At 36.0% G+C, this 12,355-nt stretch overlaps 1 protein-coding gene across 1 annotated transcript; it reads left to right on the top strand.

The window, feature by feature from the left end:
* The first annotated feature begins 3,591 nt into the window (after positions 1–3,591).
* LOC141607386 (uncharacterized) lies at positions 3,592–5,176 on the top strand. The gene is made up of 3 exons (XM_074426737.1): positions 3,592–4,417; positions 4,547–4,648; positions 4,749–5,176. Exons 1-3 carry the CDS (start codon positions 3,592–3,594, stop codon positions 5,174–5,176), a joined length of 1,356 nt encoding a protein of 451 aa, XP_074282838.1.
* The last annotated feature ends 7,179 nt before the right edge of the window (positions 5,177–12,355 follow it).

Here is a 12,355-nt window from a genome sequence, read left to right as displayed (position 1 = left end):
GCAGAAAGTGGCGAGGTGGTGGTTGTGGAGGAGGTGGCGGCGGATTTGGGGGATGAGGGAAGAGGAATGGGTGATTTGGGAATATAGGGTGAATGATTAATCTATAACGTTTGATTTAAAGTTATAATATGAGTAATTTAATGGACATCGGATATTTTAATATCTCATGTCCTTTAAAAACCAATTTAATAGACATGGGTTCTTTAAAATCACTGATGTATACTAAATTGAATATGCATCTGTTTTTTGAAAATCTCTGATGTCTATGTTTATACATCAGTTTTTTTAGAAACTCTGATGTATATTAGGTGATGTCTATTACGCTTTTTGTAGTAGTGATTGATGTAGGATTTTCAATTGCAAATGGTTGTGTCTAAGGGTGTCACAATTTGGGTTGAGATAGGGGATCAACTAAACTAATCAACAATATAAAAGTAAAGTGATAAAAACAAGCAAGATGATTAGAATGAGATGTAAACAATTGATTAAAAGCACTAGGGTGTCATGGGTTCATAGGGGATTCATGGGAGTTGATAATACACACATGTTCTCTACTAGATGCAAGCACTTATTATTGTGATGGGATCGAGTTAGTGTATATCTTACAATCCCTAGGAAGGTTTTGGTCCCGGAGCCGAATCGATTAGATTTTACAACATCTACAAGTCGACTTAGTCCTTCCTATCCAACTATATGCATGGTCTAATGAGATTCGAGTTGGTTTATGTCTTACAAGTCTCATTGAAAAGATAGGTGATGGGTAAAAAATGTAAGGATTCATAGGCTCGCATTTCATCAAACATAACATGTGCATAAGTAGGAATCACAACAAGCAAGCAAATTAATTATGAAAACATATTAGATTAAGCATGAATCAATCTCCATGTTGGTTTCCCCTAATTATCCATTAACCCTAGCTAAGGAAACTACTCACTCATGATCAGGTTTAACATTCTAACAAGGTTGGCAATCACATTAACAAGGCAAAACATGATGAATGAATGAAAATGATTAACAATAATTAAAGCAAAGATTAAGAAAATTATACCTATGAAGATTCCAAAATAATAATGCAAAGAATAATAGAAGTACTTGATGATTGATGGAAGGTTGTCAATCTCCCAATAAACCCAAATGATCTTCTAATTACCCAAAATAAAATGATGAATAATAGAGAAATTAAGCAAAGATTAAGTATTGAGATTTGTATTAAGACTAAATTAAGAGTTGATTACAAGATTAAGGAATGATTACTAATTGATTAGAATTTGATTAAGAGAGCATGCTAATCTAGGTAGTACAAAGAGGTATTTATACTAAAGATTAGGTACAAAGATTAGGGTTACTAAGGGCTTAAATGACTATTAAGACCCTTAAGAAAAGTTGAGGAAATGCTCCTCTCCAAGGAGATGAGCATCTCCGTTTTGCTAGTCCCGTATGGATATGCTCGTCCCGAGCGGCTTGGGTGCTGGCACGGTGGGTTCTGTCAAGAGATCCGAGCGGATCATTAGGGGAGACGCCTGGATTCTATGGCTTCAAGACGAGCGTCTTAAGCTCGGGACGCTCGGATTGTGGTGCAGGGAGACGCCCGGATTGCTGGCAATCCGCTCGGATCCTGGGTCAGACAACTTCTCTTCTCTTCATTCCTCAACAATCCGCGGGGATCTTGTTGAGGATGTAAGGATCCTTTCATCATTGCCCAATCTACTTTATTATCTACATAGGCCTTCTAGTATCGTCTTCCCTTTGATGCTTGGTCATTGGATGCGATCAATTTAGCTCCATTTCGCCATGTAAATGCAAGGTTTGCACTCCTCTCCTACCAAGGAAACAAAACCTCAAAGAATATGCAAAATGGAAAACTAAAGATAGTAAATGACCCAATTATGCACTATAAAGCATAGGAACGAGGCTAATTCGGGGACTAAATGTGCTCAAATATGAGTCACATCAATAACCCCCCCTCAGCGTTCAGAGGTTTATTTGATTCTAAACTTTTGGACGTTGAATCCTTTACCTGGCTAAGCGCTTTGTTGGTTTAGGATTATTGTGCCAAATTTATCCACCGTTGGCATGCTTTGTAAAATCCGGTGCAAACTACCAAATTCTTCCACTTTAATTTGTAAAAAATATGGAGAATCATAATAGACTAATTAGACCCCCAATAAAAACAAAGGATTTGAGTCCTCCTTTTTGTCTTGACAAGGCTTCAAATCTCTATCTTCCTCCAACATACCTCTTGCACGCTTTCTTGAAACAATTTCCATAGAGATTGTCTTTAGGAATGCAGATTGAGAGAAAAGCAAGAATGATGTCTTTAGGAATGCAGATTGAGAGAAAAGCAAGAATGAACTTTACTTTGTATACAAAGAGTCGTATTTATATACTCTAAGAGACTCAAACGTTTCAGACCCGAGGTGCGAATAACTGTCCCAAAATAACCACCTCTTCACATTCTAGCTTCCCGAGTATTCCCAAGAATCCCGATTCTCCTTTCAATCTGTAGATACATAGAACAATTTCTTATCATTGTATTAAATGAAGGAATGTACATTATTAGAACCTTATATAAGCATTTATTATGCTTGTGGCGCATTGAATAAATTTTATGGAACGATCCCCAGCGCTAGGGTTTTGCGATTCCAGGCTTTCTGAAGTAAATTGATGTACCACATCTTCATCTTCTTCAGAGCTATCAATCACAATGGGAGAAGATTCATCATCTCCTTCTAGACTTTTGTCTCGAAATTCGGCATGAACGCTCGTTCTTCAGAACTTTGAAAGTTTAGACAGACACATTTCTTAGCTATCTTGTATTAATACTCCAATGAACAGAAGACGTTATTTAGGGTGGGTACCCTCAGTGGCGGAGGGACCTTATAGCATATGGGGTCCTATGACACCACAAAAAGAAAGAAAAAATTGCAGTAAGTTTACATGTCTCAATGCAAAGGACACCACAAAATAAAACATGGGACACCCCAATAAAGTCTACTTATCTAGTAAAGCAATAAAATATTAAAAAGATAAGAACTTTTCCACTATTTGGTAGGACCATGTTAATTTTATACCACAAAAAATAATATCTTCCCTGTTAATATGTATTTACATTATCTATCTAATGTACTTCTAAATTAATAGACAAAAAGAGGGGAAAGTTCCAGCAAAAGCATGAAAACGAGAAGTCAAAGACAATTTACTCTATGCCAAAATTGAAAGTTGAACAAAATTCATATAAGTTCTTTCTCTTTTCGGTAAGTTTGGATCAGATCTTTTACTTTTAACTTTAATTAATTGTATTTGAATAGTTAAATTAAGATTTTAACTTGATCTTATTATATTAATTAATTTATGTGCCTTAATTTTTCTTAATTGTTAATGAGTAATATTTTAATTACTCTAGTGAATTTAGTCTCTGGTTATTGTTATTGTGGATTCTTCTTTTTTTTTTTATGTTGATTATTGACTTTTTGTTAATTTGTTATGTAATATTTTGATTTGTTGAGTTATTTTGAATCCTAATTATTTGATAATCTTGGCAATGAATATCACTGTCAAAAATTTACATTCTTGCTTACTTGGACCAGAATTATGGACAAATTTGTGACAAGAACAAGTCGTTTGCCTCAATCTCAAGAACATGTTAGGAGCGAAGGTTGTAATGCTAATCCCAATATAGATGTTAATTTGAATAATCTCCCTACTGATCCAGGGGAAAGAAAGCAAATTTCAGAATATCACTCACATATACAAGATGAAGTTAGAAAAAGATACATTCAAATCGGTCCTATTCAACCCAAAAATCACGAGTTTCTGTTTAAGTTAATTGGAGGAAAATCAAGAAGCTTTACTCCTAAATGGTTTGAGAAACATGAGAATTGGTTAGAGTATAGTAAGAAAAAGGATGCTTTGTTTTGTTTACCATGCTACTTATTTAAGCCGGAATGTGTAAGAGGCGGAGAGGCTTTTGTTGTTGAAGGGTTTTCTAGCTGGAATAAGAAAGAAAAGTTGATACAACATGTTGGTAGAGTAAAGAGTGCTCATAATATTGCTGTAGAAAAATATGAGAATCTAAAAGAGAGAAAAATTCAAGTTACATTTCATGAATTTTCTGAGCAAGATAAAATTGACTACAAGACTCGTTTAGAAACCTCTGTTATTTGTGCTAGATACCTTTTGCATATGGAGTTGCCTTTCCGTGGGCACGATGAATATGAAGAATCGAGTAATAGAGGAAATTTTATTGAACTAATAAAAGTTGCGGGGCTGTTAAGTAAAGACCTGGGAAAGGTTCTTCTAAAAAAGGCTCCCGGTAATCTGCTACTAATTTCCCACCCAATTCAAAAGGATATTGTTAATTGTATTGCAAAGGAGACACTTAAAGCTATTTTTGAGGAACTTGGAGATGACTTATTTGGTATACTAGTTGATTAATTAGCTGATGTATCATGTAAAGAGCAAATGGGCATAGTTCTACCTTTTGTTAATAAGGAATGAATACTTGTGGAGCATTTTGTTGGAGTTGCACATGTTACAAATACTTCAGCATTATCTCTGAGATCGGCCATTGACATATTGTTTGACGAGTTCAAACTAAGTGTATCAAGTATAAGAGGTCAAGGATATGATGGTGCGAGCAATATGCGAGGTGAGTTCGGTGGCTTGAAAACATTGATACTTAAAGATAACTCGATCCTCTGCCTATTATGTTCATTATTTTGCCCATCAATTTCAACTCACACTTGTAGCTACTGCAAAAGGCCATGTTGATGTAGTTTTATTTTTTGATTTGGTTTCCGATGTGGTAAATGTTATTGGTTCCACGTGTAAGCGATACGACGTATTTAGAGAGTTAAGAGCTATAAGAATTGTAGAGGCTATAAACAATGGAGATAGAGACACGGGTAGAGGGTTGAATCAAGAGCTTGCTATCAAAAGACCCGGAGACACTAGATGGGGATCTCATTATAGATCATTATTGAACTTGTTAGAGTGTTTTCTTAATGTGATTGACGTGCTTGAATTTATATACAATGATGTTTTGAACTCGTCACACAAGAAAAATGCACGTGGTTTGATAGTTTTATTGAAGTCATTTGACTTTGTTTTCATTTTACACGTGATGGTTGAGATTCTTGGAATTACAAATGAGTTATCATTGGCTTTGCAAAGATAAGAACAAGACATAGAAAATGCTATGCAGTTGGTGGAAACATGCAAACATAGACTCCAAGCGATGAGAGAAAGTGAGAATGAATGGGACGATCTTTTGGAAAAAGTGCATCAATTTTGTTTCAATTGTGATATTGATATAGTTGAGATGGCTAACATGTATGTTGCTCCAGGATGACCAAGGCGAAATGCTCCACAATTGAATAATTTACACCATTATTGTAATATCCCAACTATCCGGCCAAGATAATTGGAGCATTACCATCTCGGTTTCCCGAGGTAGTGTTTCAAAACTCCAATCAAAGAACATTTTATTAATGTAATGTTTAATGATTTACATAAAATTTAAACAAATGAATAAAGTATAACTCAACATCTATACTCGTCTAGCCAACTATACTCGTCTCGTGACTAATCAAGCTCGTCCCGTCTCCCGCGTACTATCCAAACAACTTGTACTTAACCTGTTCCCTATATGACCAAAGGATATCATATGGATCGACACAGGCCACCCAAGAGATAAGTGACAATGTACAGGCACAACAAACGTTAGTTTCAATAAATCAATAAAGTGTGACACGACTCGAGTGTGTGAACATACAACATGACTATAATATGAATAGCATGATGTCCAACAACCGCCACCACGGTACCGGGACACGCGCAGACGTACTGACAACCTCACTGGTACCGGGACACGCCGAGACATACCGTCAACCACACTGGTACCGGGACACGCCCAGACATACCGATAACCACAAACAGGTACCGGGACACGCCCAGACATACCGGGTCCAGAAGCCAACCGGATCTACTGCCAGACGTCGTGTCTCAATTTAACCACACGAGTCCCTCCAAGCTCAAGTCATTAATGTGCACATCCCTCTAGGAGTGGGAAATCTCCAAGAGGCGACCTAAGCGGAAAACGGTCTCCCTAATCCAGTATCATGTTATAATGCAAATGACTAATCAATGCCGACTCACTCAACCATATAAACATATTGAAACTGAGTAGGATTAACCTACCTCACAGCAAATCCGCATAAGCAAACCGTCACACAAGCTAGGCCCGTCTCGTAAAACCGTCTCACAAAACTCGTTTCCTAAAATACGATAATAATACGAATACGTATAAATATACTCATCTAATAATATAAATACATATAAATATACTAATCCAATACGTATACCAATACGTATAATATACTAATATATTTATACCAATACGTATAAATATACTAATACATTATACAAATACGTATACGACTAACTAAACTAAATAAACCCGTCTTAAACAGTACAAATCCCGACTTAAACCCAAAACCACCACCACCACCGCTGCCACCGTGGACAACCACCACTAGCCATGGTGGCGACGGCCAGCAGCAGCTACCCACGCCCTCACCACAACCGACATCACCACCACCAACAACAAACACCAACAACTCGCATACACAACCACACCCACAACCGAGAGCCGCCACTGCCACCACCGGCCCCCTCCTACCGACACCAGTGGCCACCCAACCACCGTCACACGACAACCACAGTAGCAACAATCATGACAACAACCGCATACAACAACAACAAACAACACGCGACACACAACCAACCCCACCCGTCCATACACCCTATATCTAACCCATATCCCGGCCACCACAGCCACCCTAGCCACCAACCAAGACCACCCCTCAACTCCTCTCTCTTCCCTCGACAACCAACGCCGAAAACCCGAACCCAAACTGACCCGAAACCCCTTCAAACCCAGAGCCCTAACCCGACACATACAAACCCCAAAAACCCCTTTTTAAACTCGGTCAATCCCCCATATACACGGTCAACGGTTGTCAATGACACGGGTCAGAGATGAGGCAGGGTCAAGGCGGGTCAACGGCATGAATAAAATAATATAAAGGCTAGTATAAGACGGTTTACCTTACGATCTCAAGGCGGAGGGCAAAAGACGGTCTTTCTCTCTTTTATCTCTAATGTTTGATGGTGGAGTTTTGGTGGATTGCAATAGGATAAGGTTGGATGGGTGAGGATAAGGGAGTATATATGTATGTGGTGGGAGTATAATACATGTATAATGTATTATTATTATTATTATAATCATTATTATTCCGTCTCAACATAACTCGTATAAATAAAATATTATTATTATTATTAAATACGGAGTATTACAATCTTTACCCCTTAAAATAAACTTCGTCCCCGAAGTTTAACCTCACTCTTCCTTTTCCGACTTTATTATTTGTGGACGCGGGCCCACGGGACGAAAAGCGAAGCAAGCTTTTCTTTGTTGCATTTGTGGAGTCGCCACCAATTTATTGTGGAAAATTGGAAACCGTTCGAATACCTCGTGCCATGTCAAGACACAAAGTAGTGACATGAACACCAAGAACTCGTTACCCTTAGCATTCTATGTCTAGAATGACTCTCGTGGATGCCAATGAACACGGATGTTCACAGAGATCTGGAGTAAGGGGTGGGGGTACGTATTAGGAAGCTCTTTTGATCAAACACCTAATCCCGCCCCCCTCGATAGCGGCCTCTACTAATGATTAGGGAAGTTATCTATACTTGATGTGTTATCGATTATATGCATGCAATGCAACATTCAATAAATTAATCCCAGCATGTGAGAATTAATACTAAGTCGGTGAACACGTAATTTAAAATGCAATTGAGTCGAAGTAGGGATTTAGATTGATTACATGTGAGAGCATACAAGCAATACGATAAAAGAAATACAATAAAAATACAATAAAGAAAATTACAATAATTACATTGGATTAATTGATTTATGTCGAAAATACATCAAAAATGGATAACTTTAGAAAAGCAAGAATAAATAAATAAACAAACAGAAATTAGGTGATAATATGATTAATAGTTAACTAATACGTAATTAATAATCTAGGTCAAGGCAGAAAACGGGAGTTCAGAGACAGAACTCAACCAGGAACAGGCGCAGCAGAGCTGCGTCCTTTGGAAGAGGCGCAGCAGTTGCTGCGTCTGTTCCTGAGCTCAGTTCTGGCTGTGAAGCCGGAATTGCAAATCGTTAATATTCATTGGTGATTTTAATGCTTGATTATATTATTTGACTCGGATGGAAGTGCTTAACAGATTATTTATATGTGAATGAGCTCATAAAAACAATAAAACATGGATGAATTTAATTAGGACGAATTATATGCAAGATTAATAAGGTTATTATAAATACAAATTAATCAAATTAATTGAATTAATTTGGTTAAATAGGTTATTAATGATGAACTAATGATGACAACGATAAATAACAGATGAAATATATCAATGGTGAATTCCAGAGATTCAATATTGAGGAATCGAACCTCTAAAATCCGAATTGATTTTAATGACGAAAACCCGCAAATATGAATTATAAGGGATTTAAGTCGGAAATTTTAATGATTGATTAATTAATGGTGATGAAAGATTAATGAATTACAGGTTAAAGTTATCATACTCAAATTGTCGTGCTAAAGAACAATGAACAATTGAAAACAAAGCGAAAAACAATAGGACGAACAAAAGACGAAGGAAGAAGAAAGGAAGCAGGAACTGCGGCAGCCTCAGAAGAGGCGCAGCAGGTGCTGTGTCCCTTTGAAGAAGCGCAGCAGTTGATGCGTCCTTTCTTGACGGTTGTCTTCTGATAATCCGTAAAAAGGGTTTTAAAACAAGGTTTTACAAATCGATTTTAAGTGTATTTTCGATACAAATCTTACAATTGATGATTACAAAAATAAATAACAATAATAAAAAGAAGGATTTATACACCCTCAGACTTACATGTTTGACGATATGAGATGAACTAAGTTAACGTTTAGTGATGCTCGACTCGAATGTACGACGAAAGTGCCCTCTAGGAGGAAAACGAATAAGATTGATTAAAGTTGATTGATTGCGGAGTTGGTCAAATTGGTCGGTCATGCAAAACGAGGCTGGTACTCAGAAGGATCCGAGCTTACGTGGTCGAAAGTTCAAGCACGTAGACGCCAAAAAGTAAGAACGTGGTCTAGAATGCAAAGAGAGAAGAGAAGGGAGGACTCTCGCGTGTGAAATATGTGAGACCGAAGGTCTCTATTTATACTAATCACACGGATGAAATTAGGGTTTTCGGAGAAAATTTGGAAGTGAATGTCGAAAAGATACGAAAAATACGCAGAAAAGGACTGAGGAAGAGGCGCAGCAAGCACTGCGTCTCTTGGAAGAGGCGCAACACCTGCTGCGTCTTTTCCTCAGTGGTTTCCTCATGCGGAAGAAAGATTTTCGTGTTTCTATTATGGAATAGCGGATTAATCTTATTTCCTTAATATATTATATGATAATCTCGGGATATATATTACCAAAGATCAAAAGATTGGAAAATATATGGAATAGAAATATCCGGAACGTTCCAGAACATTCTGACTCGGCATTTTAAACGGTTATTAGAAAATGAAGACGGTTTTTGACCCGGACTCCAAATGTACTCTAATTACTGCCAAAACGACCGTATCGGTGCGTAGATGGCGACTATGCGGTAGTTACAAGTGTTTGAGCGATCACTTGACGATAAACTTACGAACTGTCACAAATCGTTCCGTGTACCAAACATGCGGCCCAATCATCACCGGGTGGTTTGCGGGAGGTGCAGAAATGAGGTATCTACAGAGCCCCCACTTTGACTGAGGCTTGGACAAGGCAAAAGTCAAAGTATAGCCATCAGGTCAATCGAGGATTACAACTTGACGACTATGGCGACGCGAGGCGGCTCAAGGGGTCTGAGCCAAGAACCTGTCGTCGGGAACATTTTAGAGTATGTCGACTATCGGGGAGGGTCGTTTAAAGTCTATTAGACAACGTAAGGAGGCTCGCCAGCCATAAGAAGAGATCATACCTCAAGAGGAAATAAAACACGATATTGGAAGAGGCAGCAGGACGTAGTCAGGAACTGTTGGAATAAGTGTCCTCCGACAATAATGCGATCACAACTGTCGATCATGATGATCACATGTTTAAATCTCATTTTAATAATACATATGGGATGTAACATTTTACAGTCAACTGGTCCACACATATCGGTAATGATTGACTGACTAGAGTTTGACATTACTGTCGTGCGACGGTGGTGATCAGTTGATCCCCTTAGGTCATACCTATAGGGAAATACTCTTAATTTATTATTTAATTAATCGTATACCGATACGAGTTAATTAAATTGCTTAAAATTGACGGATGATTTTGTGAGTATAATTAACGTATCTTATTGTAATATGATTAAATGAGACACGGTCTAAGTAATCGAATTGTTTTATTACTTAGATGAAATTATTGTTTACGGAAACAATTGAAACGGAATGAATAAATTATTATAAATACAGAATGTTGTAGTTTATAATTCGGAAACACTTTTGGTACAAGTAATTACGAATTACTAGTCGATTTTGTAAATGACATATTTTATGAGTATGTTGATTTTTAATATGTTAAAAATACATTACATTGTGACATGTCATGTAACATGTTACATGTGACAAAATTGACAAATGACAAAATAAAATGGACCTCCCATTTTATATACATGTACCGAAATATTGGAGGGAGTTAGTGGAAAAATTGTGTAAATTGTTTTAAGTGGAAAACACTATCATGAAAGCTAACTACTAGCCTTGCATGCCTATCATTTTCTTGGGTAGAAAAACTTGCCCATGCGTTGGGCACATATACTCCCTCCAACCGGTTTCACCATGAAAAAGAGAGAGTGTTTTCTCTACAATAATTCATTCACTCTTATCATATATTTTTCTAGTGTAAGAAAAATGTATTTTTTTCTCTACATCTTATGATTTTTCTAGAGAAATAAATCTCACAAATACTCCCTCTTGACCGAAATATTCAAGAGTAAAAATACAATTTATTTTGTATAATTTTATAGTAAAACTTATATTATTACTAGATCATAATAATATTTGTTATTGAGAGGTTTCCTTGGGTATTCACTTTTGGGAGAGATTCTATACTTGAATCTTTGTTCATCCATTATTCGGAATGCTCAAGAACTAACAAGAAGGAGATCTTGTTGGTGCCCTTTTATCCGAAAATCATATGGTGAGAAAACGATTTCTTCTCTATATTTACTTATGTTTGCATGCATAAGATTTGTATTTAATTTTATGACCAAATTAAATCATCACATATATAAATATGTCAAGTAATGAGGTAAAGATTTTCAACAAGCGGTATCATGAGCCTTTGGTTATTTGCATGCAAATCGGTTATGGTTTTTTCGAGTTATACGATATTAACATATAAAACTTATAAATTTGTGTTATTATGATATATCACGAAATAATTTATGCATGTTAAATTTTCTGATCCTAAAATGTATTTAGGATATTTTGGTTATTTTATGGATTTTTATTGTTCATCATATATAATAATGGCATTAAAAATGTGATTTTATGATTAAAATGTCATTTTCGGACTAAAATTAGCTAAACTTCGAATTTTACAGTGGTTTTTGGATATGTTTTCACATATATTTTTTTAGATGACCTGTAAATTTTCATAATTTTTGGAGTTCTTATGCTCGAAATTTGGATTTTTCATGAAAAAACCGGATTTAAATGAAAAATAGGTTAATATGAGATAAATTTCGAATCTGATCATAGAAATTTAGTATGTTATCACATGAAATTTTACAAGATGTGTGTAAAATAATAGGCTATAATGAAGTCTTTATGCATGATTTATGAATTTTTGATGAAAAATGGCATAAATAGTGACTTTAATTAGTGAATAATTGCTAAAACATACTTCATGACTAAGAAAAAACGTCACATGTTGCATTTTATTACCTATTTAAGATCTAAAATTGAAAAGTTGATAAATATATTTTTTCTCATATTTTTATGATTATTGTTGATAAATCCGATAAACCGCAACATAGTTTTTCCGATAAATTTCGAAATTTTTCTTAACCTAAGTTTTTGAACATTATGAGTGTCATGGTATTTTTTTCCAGAATTTTCATGAGTTTAAATTTCAAATTTCAAATTTATTTGAAATTTTTATGATTTATTTGGAGTTTATGGCATTTTATTGTAATTTTGAGTCCATTAATGAACAAATTTAAGAAATAAAAGTTAATTATAGTCAATTTGTTAGTGGAGACTAA

This window comes from Silene latifolia, chromosome 10 (genome assembly GCF_048544455.1).
Source record: "Silene latifolia isolate original U9 population chromosome 10, ASM4854445v1, whole genome shotgun sequence".
NCBI lineage: Eukaryota > Viridiplantae > Streptophyta > Magnoliopsida > Caryophyllales > Caryophyllaceae > Silene > Silene latifolia.
The sequence above is the reverse complement of the archived record's forward strand: the minus strand, read 5'-3'. Positions and strand labels throughout refer to the sequence as shown.